This window comes from Strongylocentrotus purpuratus, unplaced genomic scaffold, assembly GCF_000002235.5.
Source record: "Strongylocentrotus purpuratus isolate Spur 01 unplaced genomic scaffold, Spur_5.0 spur5_contig_867, whole genome shotgun sequence".
In the NCBI taxonomy this organism is placed as follows: domain Eukaryota; kingdom Metazoa; phylum Echinodermata; class Echinoidea; order Camarodonta; family Strongylocentrotidae; genus Strongylocentrotus; species Strongylocentrotus purpuratus.
In genome coordinates, this window is record NW_022145576.1 from 613,765 (window position 1) to 639,496 (window position 25,732).

Below are 25,732 nucleotides of genomic sequence, written 5' to 3' on the forward strand. Positions count from 1 at the left end.
GATAGATTGGAGGAACAGATGTGTTGATGGATAGATGTTTGGATGGGTGAAGGAGACCCTGTTTACATGAACACATCCCTGTTTTCACAAACACATGGTAGAACCAGCCTTGTAGCCCTTACCATAGATGCCGTATAGATTGCGCATCATTGCCGCTCTGTTCTTTGCTGCATTCTGTGGCATCATCACTTCTTTGGGCTGGGCCTTCTTCACCTCCACCTGGTGATCAACAAAAAAAAAGAAAGAAGAATATATAATTACAAATAATAATAATAATATTTCGCTTTTATATAGCGCTTAATACATCCACGATGTCTCTAAGCGATTTACAGATATACTATTACCCCGGTCATTGGATTCAATGTTTGCCTGCACACAATGTGTGCACAATCTCCACTCCCTAGGGAGCATTCAAGCCAGGCATTACTTGATGCTCAAAAACTGTTTGACCAACAAAGCATCACATTAAAACAATACTTAGTGTATTGGTAGGTTATCACTGAGATTGTTTAAATGTGTTGAATTTGTATTACTTCTTCGAGTCTTTCTTCGTTTACCATGATGGAAAATGAAGGAAATTTATTTCTATATAAGTCATTACAATGAAAGCTGTTTGAATAGGAATGTAACAATTAAAAACTTTCTTAATCAGTTACTTGTCTAAAGATCCTACATCCTTCTTTTTTTCATTAGAGTGAACAGTTATGCAAATTTATCAAACATTTCGTCGCTGTTTTCACGAAGTGACGGTAGTGAAAAAAAATTGCATTCACTTTGCGTGACGATTTGCCTCACTACCGTCACTTCGTGAAAACAAGGACGATTTACATGAATTCATGCAACTATTGTAATCTTTTTTCATTTCTATATCACCTATCTTACCTCTTTCTTCTTTTATTAAAGTGCTTTATGTCTATGCAAGTTTAAAATGTGTTACATGATTATATTAAACTTTTCTGAATTCACCTTTTGTATATTTGAACATCTTACCTTACCCCTTTTTTAAAGCTTGATCTAGTCTACATCAACGAATCATATAGGCCTATATGAATGTCTTTCTCATATATTGTTCAAAATTACTTGCCTTCTACATATATCACAAAAATCATTACACAAATGTCAACAGAATATTTCGGGAAATGTTATGTCATATTGCAAAAAAATGTGAAAATATGAAAGAAGATAAAATAATTTCAACATAAAAATGCTGATAAAAAGTCAAGGAGACTACATGAATTGAAAGAGAAAGGAATCTACCGCTAAAGCTAATGGATTGATTGCTAGGTAAGTGAAGCAATGTTGGGATGAGAACAACTGGTAGACAACAGAGATAAATATGGCAGATAAACATGTAGTATGCGTAGACAGGAAACGAATAGAGGTTAAATATTTAGCTATTCCAGCATTAATTCTCTCAGCACTTTTCCGTTCAGCCATTTGAGAATATAATTTTTAAAAGAAGACCAGTATTGCCTCATTAGTGGGAACAACAGCAGTGCCTACGGCTAAAATCTAGCTCAATTAGTAATAATCCCATCAAATGAATGGTTAACTCATCTTTGAAAAAAGTGAGAAATCAATGCACCTTTAAGAAACATATCCCAAAATAATTGGCATTACCACCTAGGTATCCGTTCGTTAGGATAACCATCTTTGATCTATAATCAGTTAAAGAAGGGGGAAAAACAGTCTGCGTGGGTTGAAAACACACATTTAACAAGGAACAAGCATCATTCCTCTAATCCAGTACTAATTTAATGTGGACATTTCTCGTCTTGCATGAAACAGTGCCTATGGACTACGTTTCATCTCGAAACACAACATTTGATCACTCTAAGGACGAATGGCATTGCTGAGGAAAAATGAAAGATGATATTTCTCGGTCCGCGATGAGTCTCTCTTTGCTAGATCAAGAAGATCTAGTGGGCTAAAGGAAAGGCTCCCCCCCCCCCTATAAGCAGCATGGAGTGCATGCGCCGAGTGGCGGCGAGCGTAAGGTTCTCATGCTACCCTTCTTTCTACCTAGCCAATCCGATGGGGATCATAAAGCGGGTGAGCATGACACAGAGATGAGAAGGAGATTGAGAGATAGAGAGAGATGGATGAAGAGAGATAGAGACAGACAGAGATAGATAGATAGAGAGAGAGAGAGAGAGAGAGAGAGAGAGAGAGAGAGAGAGAGAGAGAAAGAGAGATGGAGAGAGAGAGAGAGAGATGGAGAAAGAGAGAGAGAGATGGAGAGAGAGAGAGAGAGAGAGAGAGAGAGAGATGGAGAGAGACAGAGAGAGACATAGTGGTAGAGAGAGGATATGAGATCTATATTGCTGAACATAGACAAACAGAGAGATGGATCACGGTGGAGAGAGAAAGACAGAGAAAATTAGATGAACAGAGAAAGATAAACAGACACAAAGAGACAGACAGAATGAGATAGAGGTTTAGAGATAAACAGAAGAAAAGAGAGAGAGAGAGAGAGAGAGAGAGAGAGAGAGAGAGAGAGATGTACTGTGGATGCTGGCTAAGCCAAGTCAAAGAAACAGAGAGGAAGGCAAGGAAAGGTAAACAAATAATTGAAAAGTGAGAGAGAAAGAAATACAAAGGAGGAGAGCGAGAGAAGAAGAAAATTACTATTTGACAGAGAAGATATATCCCTGGTGGTATAAATGAACATGATTTTTGAATGACAATATACATGCTGAAGAGTTAATGGTGATTATAATGGAGTTGATACTGATAGCAATTGATAAACAGGTGATTACAAGTGATAATAACTAAGATGACAAGTCAATTCATTTAGCTATGTAAGGGGTTTGTATCATAATTCTTTTCCTTTTATTTTTTTTTTTTGGGGGGGTGGAGCTGCCTTTGTACCTGTGCCTTGCATTATGAAAGACAACTGATAAGGGAGAGAGTGTGAAGTGGGGTAGTATAATCTTCTTGTAACATTTCATTCCCCCCTTCTACCTTTCTTTCTCCCACTCTATCATATCCCCCTCCCCTCCCCTCCCCCTTCCCCTCCCCTTCCCCTCCCCTCCCCTTCCCCTCCCCTCCCCTTCCCCTCCCCTTCCCCTCCCCCTTTATAGGGAAAATCTATGTCACTGCTAGCATTTGAGGGGGGGGGGGGGGGGTTGGAAGGGAGATGTCCCATTTTCTTTTCACATTCGTCCCCCCCCCCCTCCCCCTTCTTTCTCTTCCTTTTCCTTTTTTTTTCAGGGAAATGCTGACATGCCCTGTAGCTATGCCTGCCACTACTTGTATCTATTTTGAATTGTTGAAATTGAAGCATGCTAGCAGCTCTAATCACAAGATGGAGAGGAAGATGATGTAAGCAGACGGGGGAACATGAATGTACATCAACCGGCGGAATGCGACTTTACCAATTTGCCATCTAGTTCATGAAAATGCTCCTCACAGACGCTGTCCACTGTCTTCTCGTTGTCAAATATGACGAAGCCGAAACCTGTGAGATGAGATGAGAAAGGTTGAGAAAGGAAAAGAACTCCATTAGACACAGTCAGAAAAGTATAATACTTCATACATTACATTTACATCATATATTCCCATTTCCCCCCTGAGTATCTCCAAATGTGTTTAGAAAAGATTTAGCATCACAGCAATATACTTGAAGAAATATAAGTTCAGTTAGTTCTTCTAAAAAATTGAAAACTATAAAAAGCACATATCATGGACCCTACAACAGTTCAAATCTAGCTCAATGAGAAAATAAATATAAGAAAGAAAGTCAGAAGTGTGAGGGTTATGAAGCAATGAACATAGTTAAATTTCTCATGAACAATAAATGAAAGTCAAATCAATTCTCATTGCCCCTTTTCTGTCCATCAAAAAGGGCTAAAGTAAAGCTCTCATATAAAAGCACAGCCTGTCGATTGACAAATAACGAAAACCAATCAAAACAAAGAAAACTTGAAAGAAAGAGTCAATTCATGGTAATAGAAATACTAGAAAAATCAATTTCTTAGTTGTACAATTATGTTTCCATTAACTATGATGCCACTTCTCTTGTCATCTTTTGACAACCCATCCATAGACACGTTCATTTAAGATATTAACAATGTGGGTGTTTAAAAGTCCCCTAAGTCAAAGACAATTGTTACACCCTGGAGCCATAATCAATCACCTTCTTGTCCCCTCTCTCCTCTTTCTGCTTTACCTTCCCATAAATACAATTTTTTCCACCCATGCTCTCTCGTTTTTTTTCTCATCCTCTATATTTACTTTTCTTTCTCTCTCTCTCTACTGATATTGTCATTTTACAAGACTCCATCGTCAAATTAAAACTTGAAAACGTTATGTTACATGACACAATATGAATACAATTAAAGTTTTCCTATATTTATGAGAGGTAATCAAAGTTTTATAAGTTCTATTACAGAACCAAAAAAGGTCTTGGCATCATTATGACAAAATATTTGAGATAGAGAATTAGAGTCAATTCATGAAAACCATTCCCTTCTCCAAAACCAACTTCTTTATATTTTCATAATCTTGTGTTAATGACCCTTTGTTATATTTCTTTTTGTAAAAAATGTATTTATACAGCATTTCTTATCTATATATTTCTTTATCTAAATATTTCCTCTTGCATAAAAAAGGACTGTTTACCCCTCTCCATTATATCTACCACCCTCTCCCTCCCGCCATACTACCCCTGAGTTGCCTGGGGAGGTTTTAGTATGAGAATGTCAAGCATCTAGGTCATGACCAAATATTTTCATTCATTAGTATGGCTTCCATGCTTGTATGTCATGTTCTAGCCTAGATCCACACTCACACACACAGACAGACAGAAAGCCAATATCTTTGATGTTGGCAGGTTTGGGGGGCTGGATTGACTAGTGGAATGTGAGATAAAACATCTCGTCCATTTCTTGTAATCCAGAAATGACAGGAATGACAATGATGCCGAGAGGAAGCGTGATTACAGAAGACAACCCCTCCCCCCACCCCCCCCCCAAAATAAAAAACAGAATGCAAGATAGGGAATAGAAATGATGATGAGAAAGGAGGTTGGGTCCGAAAAACTTCCTTTTCATGAGAAAACCTTGGAAATAACTATACCATCTTTCAAATTTCTTTAAAAAACTTGTGGCAAATGCTCATGGCTGATGGGAGCATCTCATCATCTAGCATATTTTCCTCATTATTCTTTTTCAAAATTTCTTCAAAAAACTTGTGGTGGATGCTCATGGCTGATGGGAGCATCTCATCATCTAGCATATTTTCTCTCATTATTCTTTTTCAAAATGGATTCTATGGATCTAGTAGATCCAGTGGAATTATTTTGACGAGGGAAAGTGGTCCAGAGTGAAGGCTCTTGAATCTTTCATCTGTTTGGAGCCAGAAGGGCACTGTAAAATGATGCAAGTTAACGAACGTCTGGCTCCAAAAGACAATTTCAAGAAAGAAAGAAAGAGAAAAGACAATCTAAGACAGTCTTGAGATGCAATGAGTCTATACTGCTCTATCACTACATGAAAGAAAGTCATAACCATCTTTCCACTCGAGAGGCCCTACAGCCTCCCTCCATTTCTTCCATTTCCTCCCACTGTTACCGGAAGCTGGTCTAATAGAGAAGTCGGATAGTCAGCTGTTGTCCCACCATGTCTCAACACCCTTTCTTGATCCTATACCAAACCCAATCTATTCAGGCTACCGCCATTCAATGCTGCACGGTAAGGACACTCACACCTCCCCGAGAACCCCGACACACTGTCAAAAACCGATACCAGACCGACAACAGTCGACCCAATGCTAGACAATCACACCTCGGTCCGAACCCTGTCATACTGACGACACCGATACCAGTCTGTACAAGAGACTGAACAAGAGACTGTACAAAAACACTTCATTTACTCAAAATGGCTGAACTTTTGTTGATTATCGGTTGCTTTGGAGTTGGTTTGGACGTAAATGTGACTGGGCCATTACTGATTCCAGTATCATCAAGTCTAGCCTTGCATTAGTCTCTTTCATCCTTTTCTTTTTATCATTATATTTCACATGCTTTCCATCAAATGAGGAGTATTATAACCACCCAATTCGACTTTTGCATTTCCCCATGTTTTGTTTTCTGTCGCTCTTTTAATGATGTCATTGCTATTATATTCCTCTTTTAAAGTAATAAAACTATCTTCAGCAAGTTTATTATGTCTTTTGAAGGTAAAAGAGGATTTTAATGACATTAATATTCCAATATGAATAAAATACTTCTCCAGGCTTGAAGAAGACTACAGCAGTCGGCTTTCAGCAAAGTGACAAGGCAGCTTCACAATGGTGTGATTCGTCTGACCTAATATCAATAACACCTCCCTCTCTAGGCAACGCCTGCTCAACCTCGTTCCTTTCTTTTGTCAGTACAATATCATAACACGACCAAGGATAGCTCTTATTATCGTTGCAAACCACAAATGGCAAGAGACAGTAGTATCATTAGAACTTGGCTGGTTATTGGTTTACCGTGTAATGAGCAATTATTCTGAAGAGCGGGAAAGAGAAATTGTCAATTTCTCCTAAATGAGCAGAGAATAGATTGAAAATTAGAAGGCTATGCATGTTGTATCAGGTAGGGTAGACCTTAATTTAAAAATGGGATGAAGAAATATTGTTCCTGAATCATTAGATTTAAACCTTAATATGGAAATTTTGTATTCATACTTTTATGAATGTACAATCTCTTCATCCTGGTCGCATATCAGATTGATTAAACAGAAACACAAATGTCTCATTCACATTGTGTTTTCCATACAGATTCATATTTGCTGATAGAGAGATACAATATTGCAATGCATCCTTAACCACAACATGCTATGCATGCAGGGAGGGCCGAGGACACACGATGGCACGGATCGACAAACACCCAACTCTTCCTTTTGCGTCTAGTTTTTGTTTGATTGATTTTCAACACGTCATCAGCTGCCTTCCACATGTAACGGGGCGCCCTCTCACAACCAATTAGTGCAATCCAAAATCAATTAAGAGCTTATTGGCTTTATTAAGCTTCGGCAGCTGTTAGGCTCATTCTCTATCGGCTTGTCCTCACACTGTTGTGTAGAGCGGGGCTGTCGACAAAACTTGGGGCGATCGATATTAGCTCGATTCGCAATATTACATGTGTTTATATAGAGGCTGTTTTAAATTTGTAAACAGTCAGAAATACATGTATCACGCAGCTTCTTCCAAAGGGGGATATCAGTAAGTAACAGGATAACGAACAGAGAAACCAAGGCCAATTACAGTAGGAGCTACTTCCCTGCTCCGAAGTCATCTCTACAAATCTGCAACATGCCTCCTGGTGCCATTATGATACATAAACTCTGTTCTTTCCCCTAAGATTTTTTTAAAAAAAATTATTTTTTATTTATTTTTTTTTTTTTGGGGGGGGGGGGGGGAGGTGGTTTATCAGTTATGGTTCTTTATTAGGAGAAATTATAACAAAAATAAACTGTTAACTCTTTCTCATATGGTAGATTAAAAAATTGATGATTGAATGCAGCACTTGGGGGAATAATGTAGTGCAACATTTCAGGTAATTGTTTTCTACATCTGTGTAGCAAAGGCACACCACTGTCGACATAATTTGTTGAAAATCATTTTCTCATCAACCATACAACTTCGTGGCAAATGTGATTTTTCGCTCGACAGAAATTGGAAAAAACGTCGAGAATCGCAGGTTTCCATGGAAACATCTTCGAAGGTAACCCTGTCTGTCCATGCGACTCCAAATGGACGCCTATAGAGGGCTGCAAAGCAGAAGGATCATTCAACTGGAAATTCCCATGGAAACGGCGCTCTCCCCTGTTTCCTGTTGTTGTGTGATAACGCTTTCTAACCATCTGCATGGATGCTTTCTTTAACTCCGAATAATTACGACGAGATGGGAGGGAAAAACCCCTGCTGCTTCTATACAGCCACACTGCATGGTCCTCCCGATAGCGTTTCACAGAATAACCAGGTACATGTGGCCATTCCAGAGAAAATGGACAAACGATACTTGATAACCATCTTCCAACAAAAAAGCACGCGATTTATCCGCTTTATCCAACCAGTTGACCACTGAATTCCCTCAATCCCCATAGGCTTTTAACACAGTACCATATTACCATTAGATTCATATAGGTGATGGGTCCAGTCTCCAAGTAGGCCTAAATGTTATACAGAGATATTTTCTAATTGCTAATTATGGACACAAACAGTTATACAGGTATGTTATTTACTAGAGTCGCTAGAGTTACTAGCATTTGATAGTAATGCCCATATTATGTTCTACGGGCAACTACCCTGTTACAAAAATAATGTAACGGACAACATAGAAATGTACTTATGACATTCAGCATGTATATTCCTTTCCTGCCAAACCATATTAGAAGAAACACCCATCATTGCACAGGCAGGATACAGAAATACCAACAAAAAAGATTGTGAATGTCAGAGAGATGAAAACATTGAGGGTTCGTGGTGATAATTGAAAGCAATTCAGCTCTCTTTCTTTGCCTTCGTCATAAGTGGAGTGCAAGGCAAATAAACACAGGGTTTTGTTCATTGAGAATGAGAGCCGACGACGTGCAAATACCTGTGTCGCCATGCCAATTGCCGTCTCGACAGGCACAAACGCAGAACATTGTCGTTAATGTTCACTACTTGTCAGCTAGTTGCACGATCATTGCGCCTGTTGAGAGCCAGAAAGGAGTTCCCTTGTATACTTTAACATTGAGTTAACACCCTTCTCGCTCTAAAGCGATAATTCAAAAGAATATTGTTCTTCTCTGATCTTCCTAACTGATAAAATATGGTGATGTGAGAAGTCTGTAATTCACAGTAAAAGGTTTTGCCCTCTGAATGTTTCCTCAAATAAGCAAGTAGATAGAGATTGAGATAAGATGACGTAAAACCGTACCAAATGGACTATCACAAGAGTTTTGCCAAGGAATTTTCAAATCTCTCTCGATCATATTTTGTCTTTGATTAGTGCATTTGTAAGCACACAAGACCATAAATGGACTAGGGTCAATACAAGTATAATGGTTTTCTTGAAAGACATGCATGGAGGGAAGATTGATTTTGTCTTAAGTCCAGTCTCCTGCAGTTATAATCATACTTCAGTATGTTCCTGGCTCCTAGCTATCCTCCATTCCTTGGGTATTCTATTCAGTTGAACTCTACCCCTTCTGAATAGCTAAACACACTATGCACCGCAGCTAGGGACAAAAAGGAATAGGTATTTGCATATAGGAAGCCCCCCGGCATGTTGCGCTGTGAGTATATTTATGTAATTATGAAATCTTTTGGCTGCACTTATTTAGGGGGTTTATGAATTCATTAGGTCCTGACTATACTGCATCAGGTGCAAAATCCAAAGAAGAAGAAATTGTGAGAAAGCAGGTTCATAGGGTACATTTGAATATTAGGAAGGAAGACATAAAGAAAAGAAGAGAGAAAGGAAGAGAGGGGAAATGAATAGGCAGTTACAGTTAAGCACTGCATGCAAGAATCACAAATAGGAGAAACAGAATAACTTATTGAGTAAGATATCTTAGAAGAAAAGCCCTTTACTATGGCATGTCTTATGCCTGGTAAAGACTCCAAGACAGAGGTTTGACCGAACAATCGCTTGACATTTGCATGCTGCATGTATCAAATAATAACAGCCAATTTAGTTAGGTTTACTGTACGTAGAAAAAACAGATTATGCATGATGTGCACAAGTGTGTGTGTGTGATGACAGGAGATGGATTTCAAGTAAGAGGTGGAATAGAGAGAGATATCGTCAGAAGAAAAAAATAGAATAAAAAGACACAGAGAATGAGAGAGAGAGAGAGAGAGAGAGAGAGAGAGAGAGAAAGAGATAGAGAGATGGGGATAGAGAAAAAAAAAGGGGAGATAGAGACAGAGAGAGAGAGAGTGTGTGTGTGTGTGTGCGAGTGAAAGATAAAGAGAGTGAGAAAAGTATAGTATAAAGCAGAGTAAGCAGAGAAAACACAAACATTTATATTTTCAAAGAAACAGGAAGAAAAAGAAACACGTAGAAGAGAACGAGAGGGAGATCAGCTAGAGAGAGAACGAAAGCGAAAATAAATAAGGAGAATATGTGATGGAATCTACCGCCTTGCTAAACACAGCCATCCGTCATCTTAGCGTATCAAGTCACCATTCTTCTGGCTTGAGCTAATATCAAATTTTAAGCGTGATAAAATCTTTCAGATCCTTGCCCGTAGGCAGGCGAACAATTCTTCTCTTCACAACAGAAAAAGGAAGGGGACAAAAAAAGAACCTCTGCCTCAGCTCATCGAATTTCATCTGTCTAAATCAAATGCTTGTGATGCCTCCTTATCATAATGTGTATGATCTGCGACACATTCATGAAATATTGGAAGAGAATAGAAATATGGCCTGCGTAAACACTTGTTATCACGATGCTTTGTCGTGGGTGTTCCGAGCTGTCAGTATCAAATATTTTTGATAGAATGGAATGGAAGCTATGATGATAAGACAGTGATGATGCTGAATTAAATGGAGACAAACTGAAGTACTTTTTCCACTAATCAAAGAGTAACAACATTCTTTCCGGCTATCCATTTCAATACTATTGATGATGATAGTTACAATCATAAAATGCTCTTTTTGGTGGAGGATATGGAACACCGAAATATTATTATTTATTACCCCCGTTTTCAGTTAATAAGAGGCATAAGTATTTAAGGAATTTCTTCCCAATGGATACCCATTTACTTAGCCTGGGTGGAGAATGGCAAATGCAAATTAACCTATTGCCACAGGACATCACCAGACCAAAACACCTCTACAAATTCTTCTACAATTTCAACATCCATCCTTAGACGGTTAAATATGTATTTTGGACTGGAGAGACATTTTCATTCACAAATTTGATAGTTAGAAAATATCTGTTTCATGCTATTATGTACATGTCCCGGTAATTACTTCATACGACATTACAAATCAGCTTCTACACTGTATTTCCACCATTTCCCATACTACGGTATAACATGCCCAGACTGTGTGTTGTATGCTTTATGGTGGTGAACCCTGACATATGTATTTTAACTGGAAATTTTCAAGATAATTCAGCTTAATCATGTCGGCAGGATCTTATAACAAACTTATCAGAGCTGCAATGCATAATGGCGGCTGAAAAATCAATTTTGATCAGTAATAAAGCATTTTTGTGCGTGCGTTTCTATGTCAGCCCTCCCAAATCATAATGCAGCCTGTATGTCTGACAAAGCCTTAGTAAAGATGATATTCTGTTATTTGTCTTTCTCAAAAGGGTACATATATAGCAATCTAGGCGTGCATGGCATGAGATCCGCGCTTAAATGAAGCGAGACGGCATTCTGCCGAGCAGAATCCAGGCAATTTTGATTGAGGGTCTCCCGGTTTTATCCTCTCTCTCCTTGGGTAAAGTATGAAAACATGTTTCATTCCCCCCTACGTAAATCACAATGCACTCTCGGAAAATGACAATGACCGGGATGATCTCGTAACCATGCAGCGCTTGCTCCTGCTTGCTCATTTCATCAAACTTCTCAGCCCTGGATAAGGAAAATATGAGTCATTTTTATTTGAGCACTCTCTCGTTTACCCATCTCTCTTCCCTCTCTCTCTCTCTGTATACACTGCGGGAGGGAAACTGAGATTGCTATATAGCCTGCATAGTGATTAGTGTGCAAGCAGACTTCTAATCAGCAGTCGAATCTGAAATATATATAAATACGGCCATGGAGAAATCATCATTATCACAACTGCCTTTTTTACAACTTGGCTTAATTTTAATGAAACGATGCATCATATGAAGTAGCCAATTTGGGGGTACACGTGTAAGTGTCATTAGATATGTTGTTTGACGTCTCATCTTGCTTCAGCGAAGGTGATCCTACATGATACAAATAATGAAAAATGTTTTTTACACCCTCCTCATATAAGCACAACCACGCGATAAGGCCGGTATGGTCCCCATGAAAGCATGATCATAAGCAAGAACGCAAGCTAAAGTCCACTACAGATTAAAAACCGACATTCATACAAATAACAATAGATTATGAGATCTCTACGATTGAAATATTTCTAATTCAGCGTTTAGACCAAAGTAGAAGTAGCGGCAGGAAAGACGAAACCGAAGCGTTTGTTCTCCTAGAAAACGCCTAGCAAGGTAATTTGATATAATCAATAAATACTCATTTTTCACAAATCAATTCATCCTAAGCCACTTAAGCCCAACTGCTTAAGCTCATAACCCATTTTCCAAAGTTGGATAACACAGTTTCTTCACAGAGTCTCTCTGCCGGATTTCCTAGCTCAGTCTTAAAAGATAAACTTGAGCCATTTCAGACATTCACTGCATTAGATGTTTCATGTCTTCTTTTTTCCCCCGTTAGCAGATCCCCTCTGACATGATTCATGTAAAAACATTCCTGGAATAATACTTAAGGGACACATTTTGTATGAATAATAAGGACAAAATCAGGAAAATGAGTATTTGGTTTCACCCTTTATCTGCATACTGCATATCGGTACTTGTTATATCATACTTGAAATAAATAAAGTAATAAAATGTTACTATAAATTGAATATTTAGAATCAATGTTTGCATGTTTTTGAACAAATCAAGAGTTTGATTACTCAATTCGATTGATTAAGATTTCACAAAAAGAGAAGAAAATCCGAAAATGCACTATACTTATTTCTTAAATCCATATTGTTGAATATGTTCCTTTACATATCATATATAAAATGGCATTTTTGTATTTCTAAGAAAAACCTTTACATTTTTATTCTGAAATAGCTGGAAATATTCTTTTTCTTCATTTGAAATGAATGTTTATGCTGTCAGTAGTGGTTAATAGCAGCCTGTAGATACTATCAACTTTCAGGAATAGCCACAAAAAGGGATTGTGTTTTCAGACAAATCAAATTGTCATGTTAGCAGTGAATAAAACATACCTTTAAAAATAATTGAATTGAAAGATTATCAATTACATTACCACACAATCAGTAAAGTGTCAGTTTTTGGTACATGCAAGAACCTCTTCAATTAAATTGAATTGTAACACCATCAGTTTCATGTAAATTGCAAAAAAAAAATTGTTTTTAATCAAATTGAAATAATATCTATTGGATTAGCAAAATAGCTGTGAATAAATATTTATTCACTTGAATGAAATAATAATCATGTATAGGCTTTGCTCTTTATTTAGGCTCCGAACATAATTCATTGTATTTATATTGCCTTTCGTATCTACCGGTAGTCTTCCCTCAAAACATTTTGCTCATTTACTGTACATCATTTCTACTTCCTTTATGATATGTATCGCTATTGTTTTGTTAATAATCAGTTTGTATGAACCTGAACAGGTTTTAATATTAATGTGGAATGAATCAGACTCAAACTTCAAACTTCAAATCAATGGAAATATAAGATTACCAAGTCCCAACTCTACAACATACAACCATGGACATGATTAAAGCAACCTGTTCCACAGCCCCCTGAATGCTAGCTAGCTAGAAGCAAGCAGGTTAGCTAGGCTGACTATAGCAAGCAAGCCGGAGGTGGATGCACTCTTGTAGAGAACCCCTCAGCATTTGTGGCCCATTAAATGGTGCGAAGATGGGCATCAATCACAGCTAACATCAGTGCCGTATCAATTGATAATGAATTCAAGTCGGCTACCAACGGTTTCTGATTATATCTTAACCACCACCATAACCCACACATTCCTACACATATATAGTTAGGTTTATTATTTGTCTTGCTATAAGTTATAGAATGCTAATGCTCATATCAGAACAAATTACAATTTAAACTTTATAATCATGGCAATTTTTTTACTCTTAACCGCTTCCCATTATACTTTTATGGCCACCATAGCCCACATATTCCCCTTTGGATAAAGCTCAGTAGGATGCTATCTCTTCTAGTAAAAAAATATCAACATCCAAACAATTTACAAATGTATTTTTTTTACCTTTGTTTTAATACAGTAAATGGTTGACTGTTCAAAACACAACTAAATAAAATCATCTGTTGAGCGCTAGAAGAGTGTGATTTCAAAGTAATGATATCCGTAAATGTCTTTCTGGCACAGAATAGACAAAATCCAAATGGTTTTGATGATCTGTATGAGCTGTATATCAGAGTAGCACCTGAACTAATATTCATAGTTTTTGATGATTATTGGACAAATTGAATTGTGAAACTTCGCATTTGTTAAATAAATAGAAACTACATGCATGGTGCACAGGTGATAAAAGAGCCTGGCAATTATAGAAGTGCTCAATGTTGACTTTCAATAATCATCAAACTGAAGTTATAGACTATTTTCATGACTACGAGTGAGAATAATGTCCCACCAGCCCTAAAATAGGATTCAAAACCAAAAGTTACTCATGCAAACTACTGAAATGGCATATTTATCAGTCAGCAAAGTTTAGGATTCGCATGTCTCATAGTTGCACCATTTACAAAATCCCCCACACCATATAATGGTCAGTAAAGGATAAGGAAAACTGAAATCATGAAGTAACTCCAAATGTTATTACTTTTGCCAAGGGTATTGATTGAAACTACAAGCCTGACAAAACACTAAACACCAAATCCACAAAAAGGGCACAATGGAGCTTTTAGCAAAAATTAAAGATAATTAATAATTCAACTTTTTCTTAGAGGCCTACGCAGTCCTTTTGACATGTTTTTCTATCGCAATTCTAGTGGTGAGGACCTTTATTTAGATTTATTTCATATGATATTAAAAATCTGAAAAGCATTGTCATTTGATCCATATACAGCTTTTTCTATCAATAAAGAATTAGGTACATGTATATGGGTTAATAAAGGTCACCAATATATCACTGATCATAAAGACATCATAAATGCAGGTGTTTTTATCTATGGTAGATGGTAAAACATTAAAAAAGATTTGGTACTCTTTTGTAAATATTTGGTATTTTTTGTTTTTAACGACTGATAAAAGGAGTGATAATATTGTATCCATTGATGTAAAGATGACAGGTATTATCAATCAGCTTTCAATACATTATCAAAAGAATTTTTTTTTACAAACTTTCTTTTGTGAACTGTTACTGACTGCTGTTTTTATAGGAAGAACCGTTGGAAATATTGCAAAAAAACAGGTTTCAGGAATGATCTAATTAGAGAAAAAGGTACTTTCATGAATTTCGACTGACCGAAAAATTCTCAAGTTCATGGACACAATTTTTGGGTTTCCCGGTTATTTGGATCCTTAAGAACCATCAGAAGAGTTTAGAAAATGTCTGAAGCAATCTCTTGTCTGGTGAAGATAAAATCAGGATTATTTAAAGCTAGCATGGCCGTGTTTTGAGATGTATGAAGAGGAAAATCATCCACTGGGGAATAGGAAACAGGAGATAATTGGAACGTAACTTGTCCAAGAGCAAAGACCGTGCCATTCGGTGGTAAAAATGTCACTATGTCTTATTCTTATTCATCACTCTTCTTCTTCTTTTCTGTTTTTTACCAGGGATGGTAGGGAAGATAGGATTGAAGGGACAGAGTGATGTGAAATGAGGATTGGAAGGTGAGAGATAGAAAGAGGTAAGGTATGACCGTTAACAGGGCCTCTGGGAAAATGGGAGTTTTGAAGCAATCTAAGTAAATCTGGGGCTGCCTTGTGAAACCAGGCCAGGCAGCTAGGTACTCATCCCGAAGGGGGCCAGGACGGGGGTACGACCCTTAGATGAGGGGGTAGGAAGGGAGAGCTGGTGCATCCCGGAAGGGGGTAGCTTGGGTGGTGTTGGAAGAGGGAAAATGGGGAGGCGCTTGTCCCACAGGAGGAAGGGGCATTCATGGTGGCTAGGGGAGGAGGAGGTGAGAAAGGAGAGGAGGTACGTCCCAAATGGGGGTAACTGGGATGATATTGTAAAGGAGAAGAGGTAGGTAGGGAGTAGAGGTGAATCCCATTGCTGAGATGGGATTGAAAAGGTGAAGGGGGTAGGAAGGGATGCATCTAAAAGGGGCTGTGTACAGGTGAGGGGTGTGCGTGGGAGTGGGAGGGGGGAGAGAGGGGTGGAAGTCTCATTCCAAAGCAGGCCTTGCTAGCAACACGATGCAAGGGTGAAGGCTGGCAGGGAGAGTAGTATCACCCCAGTGGGGCTTGGTCCAGCCTACAGGTATCAAGGAGGGAGTGGATGGGGTCCCACCCCAAAAAAGATACTCTGCTCAGGTGATGAGGTTAGGATAAAGGGTAAACGAGGTTAAGGGAGAAGGGAAAATTTCATCCCGACTGGGATTCTTCTTGAGGTGACAAGGCGGGGGTGAATGATGAAAAAGAAACCTGTTAGAAAAGAGGTATTCGACCTCACAAGTAATCACACCTCTTACAAATACATTCCCGTTGTTGGTTTCTTAATGAATCTTCTCTAGCGAGGGTTGTTTCCAGAGCAATGAATTCATCGCGCTGTGATGCCTCACTCGCGTGTGATCTATGATACTAATCACCCTCCTAGCATCACTAACCCACACTATCTAGAGTCAGGTTAGGTCATCATTACACCATGGCTCTCTTAGGAGCTACATCAGGGCCATTTCTCACTGCACTATACTTTCATCATTTGATTCACCTTCCCTACTGCCAAGGGTGCAGGAGAGGGGATATTTGTTTAGATGATTGTGTCAGTGAGGAGGTTCCTAAGGCATACTTGAGGGATTTGGGGGATAGAGAGCAGGCAAGCAGGGAAGGGATTGCCTGCATGTTTCCAACCCTGTCCAGGGCCTCCTGACACCTCCATGTTTTTCCCACTGCAGAAATTTAATTTCATGAGGGAGGCAAGTGAGATTGGGAGGCCCTAGGGCTAGCTGCTCATCGCATGGCGGTCCTTAGGCAACCTGGACGACATCATCGCCTCCTCTTGCCATTGAGTATAGCCCTCAGAGTCCCTGCCTGCACGCTGCCTCACAGCTAGCCAAGGCCATGCATATCATTACAGCCCCGGCCGCATGTACTTTGAGGAGCGGTTCATACCGGGGCATTGAACGGCCTGGTCGGCCAAGCCATGCGCACAGCTAATTATCAGTCCGACCGGACCGCTGACCCGCACCAGGCATTGATTTGCAGGGCCCCTGCTCGTACACGGGTCGTGACAGCGTGTGCACATAGAAGGCTAATTAGGCTACTCAAGGGGGCATTGATTTCTGTGTGCACTCGAATGGAATGGAGAGGGATGGAAGATTCCATCAAACATGATGCACTAAATACGTGATTCTTTACCTCTCCCGAGATACGGCCGCTCCTCCAGAGACGGACATAACGGAACAAATCAGCATTCATGTATTCAAAATCAGATGACGATGTAAAGAGATTCAAATCCCTGAAGCTATGGAGGCCTAAGCTGAGCTGACGTAGCATATCGTGTGTTTGGACACACTGATTCATGGTTTCTGAGGCAAGACTGCCTGCATGCCTAGCTGCCATCTCGGAAATGCAGCGAAAATGCAGCAAGCAGCAACTTGGGCGTCAAATCCGGCAATCTTTTCCGCTTGGCAGAGCACAGAAACTGGCTCACCTTGTGAACGAGGGGCGAGCGAGGGAGCCCCAGTTTGGTCGGTCAAGAACCCCCCACTGTTCTAGTTGTCTAATAAAGCAGAAAGAGCTTGCAGCAAAGGTCTAATCAACGCTGACAAGATTAGCACCGGGCTAACCCAACCATTTCAGGCAGCCCTCCGTCATAGGCATATAGAAAATCCTACCAACTAGCAGGCTCTGTACAAGTAAAGTCCACATAAATTTAATAAAATCATGTCTGACATTATTTGATATTGGCTTTCATCAGTTTTATATTCTGCAAGATAATCCAGCCTATCCCGTGGTATCCAATAATTAGCATGAGGTTACTGAACGCACATGAATTCTTTACTTTTCTAAATGAAACATGCCTCATTTCTGAAAGCCATTGTTTATCTTCACTGTATACATTTTTTAAACATATTACTATAGCTTATCAGTGTTAATTTTTTTTACAGAGTCTATCCATTCCAAATTCCATTTTCTTTAATCCTACCTACTTTATGACAAATCTATTACAGGGAACATTTTGGGGGAATCACTCAGGCAATAGCTGTTTAAAAAGAAAAAAGAATAAATCTCCGTCTTATCATTAAAAATAATAAAAATTGATTAAAAACCTTTTCCTTCCAATTATCAATCATGGACGCAACATTATGAAATCATGTTACAAAAAAATGTATCTCTCTCTTAATATGACTCCTGTTAGCTTTAGCATACAGGACATCCTGTATTAAAACCCAATTCCTTCATCACATACGTGTGTACTAGGTACTCCACCTAACACACTATCCCGTCCCTTTCTCTATCAGTTGGTTCAATCTCTGTGTTATGAAATTAAAAAGCCCTGCGGGTTTGGTGTTCTACGGTTTCCAGAAATATTAGTTTGGTTGCATCTTGTGCCGATTCGGGTGACATGGTGATCTCCAGCGGCAGGTGATGAAGAACAGGAAACGAGGCCTGGTGGATGATGGGATAGCCCCCCAATGCATGATGGGTCAATAAACCGGGCGGTAGCCGTAACATCAAAGATAACGCATCTATAACATGTCTTTAATGGGAGATGGGGATTGAATGACCCACGATGGTATATGTAACGATGATAAACTAGATTCATATTTTAAGTCCGTTTGTGCATTATTTAGAAAGCTACCACAAAATGCCTACCAGTGTTCATCAAATATGTAAACAAAAGCATACATCACTGTTTAGAAATCCTTTTGTAAGGTACTTTTAATTTGCAGCAGAAAATTTAAACAAGCTCTTTATCTCTTTAAATATCCTTGAATACCTCTTACTGGAAAAATAAATCATTGAGTTTTGGAAAGGACCTGTTTAATCGCAACTATCTTATTGTTCAAAAGCACAACAAAATGCAAATGAAATTGAATATATTGGTACTGAACTACACCAAGCTTCTGTATATCAAATATTGAGTGATTTGAAGCATTTTTTTCACAAATGTTGTAAAATTAGAATTTTCAGCAGTTTCATCTCATATGAACAAAAGAATACCGGTATATTGAATGAAAAGATGCAGAGAGACAACATTGCTGAAGTGGACACAATATGTTTCTAGTGTACCTTTAGACTTGGTATGAAAGCAAAAGGGACGGGAAAAATCATCCGAAAAACACATCCTTTATCCTCCATTTATAGAAGTGGGGCATGCGAGTGAGGTTTATCCACACGCCCGAGCATGCATGCAGCCTGCTAGCTCCAAGTCACGCAAGGGCTATTACATTTCATTAATAAACCACAATGCATATACAACGCATGCATGAACAAAAACTGTTGTTGCTCAAACAAAACGGTGCGTTCTATTAGCATTTTTCATGAATTCCTGAGCACACTGTGGTTAAACGATACGATACGCCGTTGTCGTACAAAGTCATAACAATTATTGAAACAATATCACCTTACTGTTTATAGCTATTGTATAGAGACCTTGGTTTTAATCAAATCTACACTAAAACTAATTACCGGTAAAAGAAAGGTACATAAGCAGCACATTCAATCAATTTGTATTGAAAAGATAACTTCTAGTGTCAACAAGGTCAAAATATTGCATCGGGTTAAATTACCTCAGAAACAACAGGGAAAAGTAACACAACCGCAACTATTTGCAAGAAAATCAACTCAGTGACGATTTCAATATCTAGTGTACATTCCATGATAAAGTCATGTTCTGATTACGCAATACATCATTTTCAAGCTCGCACATTTCAGTAGGTGACACACGAGGCTATTGAAACGGCGTTAATTTAATTTCTCGAAAGCAGTTGCGATCGTGTTAAACGCAATTTTTACTGTCCTAGCTATCTTTCCAATGAAGATTGATTTAGTATGTTGCTCATGTACCGTTCCTTTCCCTGTAATTCATTTTTCTACGAATCCACTTTTATAAATTAAGGAGAACGATTAAAACTACTGCGTTCATATCGAGAAGGAAGTCATGTTTCGGGGGCGTTATCGTAATATCAAATCCGAATCGTATCACCAGGCAAACAATTACAGAGACGGGTGATGAATCCGAGAGCTCTTAAACGTGGCAGGTAATAATAGGGTCTGAGACTTTTATCCACGTACCCAAGCTGTATAATCTAACCGAGATGTAAGGCTGGCTCACGCTATCCACAAATAAATTGTTCAAATTGAGTATGCATTACGGGCTAATTAAGTATTCATAGTGTGCACAGGATCCAGGGGTGAGTCATGTGTCACTGCTAAGCTTTGTCTTTGACTCGATTCACTTAGTGCTTGCAGGGGGTTAATGAATTATTGTTAGGTGAGGGGTAAGGAGATGATGTGAGTTGAGGCTACATCTAGAATTGGCAAGCAATCAATGAAGATTTCTAATGATGGCATTGGCAATGACTGAGCAGGAGCATTCTCCGACATAGGGAGCATTACTCCTTCGGGTACCGGTATCTAGCCATGGTGGTGACCTAATTTTGTAGGTTTGGAGCTGGAAAGACATCAACTTAGTTTATTCAACACAGAGATAATGCTCTTCTTGCCCTAAATGGACCATTCAAAAACATACATTTAGAAGAGAATGTGAAAGAAAAAAAGGAAAAAAAGTAATGATGTGTTAAGGCTGAAAACCATTAAGCATGTTTATTTGTCATTTTGAACATTTATTGCTACAAAAAAGTACAAAATACCAAATTTACAACCGTTTCATTAACCTGTAATAATTTCCTTCAATTCAATCCAATCAAAGCATGATCAAACTAGATCTTATATTTAAGCTGACATTTACTTTGACTAGCTCATGAAAAACAACTGCATCTAAATGATTTTCTCTCCTCTACCCTAACTGGAGACAACTAAATACCGGTACTAAGAATACCAATTATGAGAAGAGGTTCTTAAAGAAGCTCCATTAAGACCATTCAAGCAGTCAACCTTATTTCTAAAAAATCAATACAAATTTTGTCTGCTGAGCCAGAAGGGCAGTGACTATAGCGCTTTGGTTGAGAGTTAACATCCTTCTTCCTCTACACAGATTTCAAAGGGTCGCGTAAGACTGTTGACAAATCTTGCATCGGTAAAATTGTCATCATGTTCTTGGGCCTCCAAAGGAATAAAGAATATGAAGATTGGTGAGCGGAAGACGAGGATGAGGCAAGAATGAGAGAAAAGGAAGAGAAAACCGTGATCAATATAATTCAAGATGGATTCAAAGCTATCCAATTATAAGGTAGCTTGAGGGCCCAACTTTACATGGTAGGGGTCAGGGAATTTCATATGAACCTCTCCCAGGCTTATTCTTCATCTCCTTCCTTGCCAGCGAGGGAGGGAGGGGATGCCGACAAAGAGAGGGGCATTCTATGACTGGGTTACGCCCGCCGCAGCATCAGCGTTTATACCTCCAAGAAAATTGGGAAGGAGATGGGGAGGGAGAAGAGGAGAGGAGGAGGAGGGAGTGGAGGAGAGGAGGAGGAGGGAGTGGAGGAGGGAGAAAAGGAGGAGGGAGAGGAGGAGAGAGGGAAGGAGGGAGAGGAGGAGGAAGAGGAGGAGGGTCAGTGGACGAACAGAGCGAATCAAAAATGAGGGCAAGATGGAATGGTAGATAAGAGAGCAGTCATGTACAATTAATGGGAGAGAAGAAGAAAAGGACGATGAGAAAAAGAGACGAGAAAAGAGGGAGGGATGAAGGAAGATGAGAGAATCAACAATGGAGAGACACAGAACATAAAAGGTGGAGAAAGAGAAAGGGAGGGTGTGAGGGAGCTTTCTTCTCTCTCTCATTTTTAAAGGTACATGTCAATTCAAATTGATCTCTTTCTTTAAATTACACAAGTACCTTCCCGTTAAAATTGTGTAGGATCTGACAGCTTTTAAAGCCAGTGGCTTGAGATTCATGAATTCTTAGAATACAATGATGAAATTTTAAAAAAACATGAAGGAAATTCTATTCTGAGACGTGAACTTTAACAGCATACATCAAAGACCATGGACATGATAGTATCCAAGAAGAGAGATGGGAAGAGGATGGTGGAATGAAGGCATTGATGAGGACCATCCTGCCAGAGACAGAAGAAATAGGATGACAGAAAATGGGAGTGTGAGAGGACTGGAGGCGCTAATGGGAGTTTGAAGCCAATATAATTGCTCCCTTTGGGAACAAACAACTCTTCGCTGGTCTACATCCTTCAGAATTCTTGGGATCCATTCTTCATTATCATCCTCTCCAGGTCCCAGAAGAAGGTCCGTTCTCGATACACGTGGAAGCATCAGGTGAGAGCCGATAGGGGGTTACCTCCTACGCTTCAACACAGACTTAATGCCTTCTGGGTCTCACCTCAGCACACTGAATGCTCTTACTTTCTATCCTCTTTCCTTCTTTAAGCATGGAATCCATTTCCCTTCTCTTTTAGCTATTAATCTTTGTCCTGCCTTTTGTGTAGGTCAAAGGGATCCACGTGGACTTGGTACTTTGCCTATTTCCCTCCTTACATTATTAATATTTCTGCCTTGCTTTCAATTTCTAGCAGGATCTAGGCTGAAGTACCGGTATCAGTTTACAGGGACATTCATCTTATCTCCAAGATTTCCTAGCATGTATCCTTGCAGAATACAATGTAATACAATTTATTCTTCTTTTTGTCTGTTAACCTATTCCATTATGCACATAATCCAACGAATATGATTGAAATAGTTGCTGCAATCAATTCTCAATGGGTTGTATTTAATGTAATTCCTATTCATCCAACTTTGATCAAAGAACCTTTTAATGACAACATTTAATATGTATTACTCATACCGGTACACATTCTTAATTGTGAGAAGGGTTTTACTACCTCCAAACCCCTTTTACATAAAGAGAAGATACATTTCAAGAATCAATAACAGCTATTGAGGCTTCCCTATTCAAGCCTTGAAGACCATAATAAACCAACACACTTTTGATGGTCGATGACATTATCTCATCACATCTATTCCTTTCATTGTACGAGCTATAAAGCCCAAATCCTTGAAGACGGGATCAAAAAGTACACAGAGATTTCCTGCAAGGCTAGGCTCCGTCATTTTTCCTTTCCATCTGTCCTATTTATGACTACCATAGCTCAGTGAGATTTATCCCATGGAAATCTCTCTGAATACACAGGTAGATCGAGATCGAGAGATAGAGAGAGCCCCCTCTTGTTCAGGGCTCCTATTACACGCAAGGTACATGTAGGGTGTAGGATATCACAAGGGCCTTCCGCTGGCTTAGCATGGCACCGGAAACTCCTCCACAAACCACTCTTCAAGAGGACATCGGTTATTAGCACTACAACAACCATACCACCATGTATATTATATATATACCCAATATTGTTGGATATATGAAGCACCAGCATACAACACTCAACAGCAATGATATAGGGTAGTTTTTCACATACCACACTACAGTGAAAAAGAACACAAACTTTGGTTATTAGCAATACAACAACTATACAACTGTGTAGTGCGTACCCAATATTATTGGGTAGGGATACCCAATATTATTGGGTAGGGAGCATCAGCATACAACAGCAATGATATAGGAAAGTTTTCTGATACCACACTAATAGGAAGACCAGAAACTCTTGTGACACAAGACTTCACCAATATAAAAAAAATCTCCCATCTCCGAATCGCGGCCTTTTTGAGGCAATATTTTGTTTACGATTTCACAAAATCTAATGTTTTGTTATACTGGTAACACATTATCTCTTTTATGGTATGAAATTTTATGAATCTTTTTTAAATTCATCAAGAGAAGACATTTTCCAATTACTACACTCCTTTTCATAGAGCATATGCTTTGTCAGTCTCCTTTAGCAGACATTATATGAGAGGGAAAACAAAACACCCAGTCACGTCACGTGATGGAACCAGTTTGCACTGTGTAATGAAAGAGATCTGTGAAGGGAGGGATGCTTGTCAGAAAACAGATTAATTCATAATTGAAAACAAATAGACTTTGATGGATGGGTTAAGATTAAACACAAATGTTTTGCTGGGGTGAACAAAAAAAAACGTTTGGCTCAACAAAACATTGCTCAGATTGTCTTCATTTAAAGGAAAATGAAAGCTCAGGATGAAAATTCTTGCCTCTTTTGACCGTCCCAATGCTTCAACAATGCTCAAAATATGTTGGTATTTGGAAAGACCTAAAATTACATTGAGATAATACATGAATATGCTAAAATCATCATTTTCCCTGGCTTAATCAAAACAAACCCAAACAGGATATAAAATTGAATATTAATAATAATATATCTACTATCTTTTGTTTATATTAATCTTAATTCATCATCAACTAATTGTGTCTTATGTCTATATTTTATTGTTAAGAGGAATACAATAAAGGAACATACTATTGTGTACCGTATGCATTCCTTTTTTCTTAAACATGCCTATTGCAGGTCATGTTTTTTTCTCTATGTTCTTCTCACATTATTTATAAAATAAAACATATTTTACATATTTCTTCAACACTCTCTCTCTCTCTCTCTCTCTCTCTCATTTACCAATGCATGCACACACCCACACAGGCTTTCTCAGATGTAACCCAAATTTAAGCTGTCACTGCTATTACAGTTCTCCTACCAAATCTCCAGAGTCCACAGGCATAATCTCTGCATTCTCCTCCCATCTTCCATCCCCTATCCAGCCCTTCCTCCCCTCGTCCCATACTCCCTCGCTCTCTCTATTGGAACGGATGCCATAAATAACAATGACAATCTCCCCAAACAATCCCGTTCTTGCAAATAGTTGTTGGATGACTTGCCGATGCGATATGAAAACCTAATCTACGAGCAGGCTTTTCTATAAATCAAAACACGTTTTGTCCGCCCCGTGTTGCATCCTATTTTCGTCAGGAATTTTATCGGCTCCAGCAAATGTCACGCAAGGACACCGTGATTCCATCTTGGAGTTCCATGGATGTTCTCCTCCCTGCTCTACTGATGCTATCTGTCTAATCCTCCCGGCTTAAGTCTTCCTCAAAATCCAACTAAATACCATCTTAGCTCAGTTTTTAATCTCAAGGTGACCACCAGTGTCCATTAAGAAACATTGGTTTCATTAGAAATCCCGCTATCTCTCCATGATGGCAATTTCATATCAGTCACATAGTTTTCCATCTATTCCCAACATTGCTCCAATTAGATTTTAATTCCCCTATTATTAAACAAATATCTTTATGATGCTGATTTAAAATTGGATCCAAAGTCATCTGTCATCTGATTTCATTACTCATGCTCCATTTTTCTTCAGATTCCAAAGACAAGATTGCCAGATTGATTTTCAAGATTGAGAATATTAATCTTTAAAATATCTGGAGAATGATATTACTTAATTAAGTATGAAAATATGCTCTTACCTCTGTGTCTGTTTGTAGTACGGTCAAACATAAGAGTTACTTCTTCAACCTAAAATATAATCAGAAAGACAAAGAGAAAAGGAAGGGAATTCATTAGATATGATATACAACACACATTTCATTTTAATATTGAAATATCCAATACATTCAATTTCAACAATAGATTTTCAATCACTGTTCTTTTATTTATTTTAAAGAAATCTATTTGGGATTGGTATTGGAAAGTAAGAGAAAATTGGGTTAACTCTCACTGCGGTACGACAGAGTGCGGTAGTATTTGCTCTTAATAATCTTAAATTTA

At 38.7% G+C, this 25,732-nt stretch overlaps 1 protein-coding gene across 7 annotated transcripts in view; it reads right to left on the reverse strand.

Annotated features, from left to right (window-relative positions):
* The window catches only part of LOC115918360 (RNA-binding protein Musashi homolog Rbp6-like), a 49,019-nt gene extending 23,516 nt beyond the window's left edge, over positions 1–25,503 (reverse strand). For 6 of the 7 annotated variants that reach the window (XM_030975130.1, XM_030975123.1, XM_030975107.1 and 3 more), the window contains exons 1-3: positions 25,432–25,502; positions 3,378–3,460; positions 123–219 (exon numbers count right to left, since the gene is read on the reverse strand). In XM_030975130.1, the coding sequence (XP_030830990.1) occupies positions 123–219; positions 3,378–3,460; positions 25,432–25,462 (211 nt within the window). In that variant the 5' untranslated portion in view covers positions 25,463–25,502. Of the gene's footprint in view, positions 1–122; positions 220–3,377; positions 3,461–25,431 lie in introns of all 7 variants that reach the window. The other variant, XM_030975128.1, reaches the window with a different exon arrangement.
* Between the last annotated feature and the right edge of the window lie 229 nt (positions 25,504–25,732).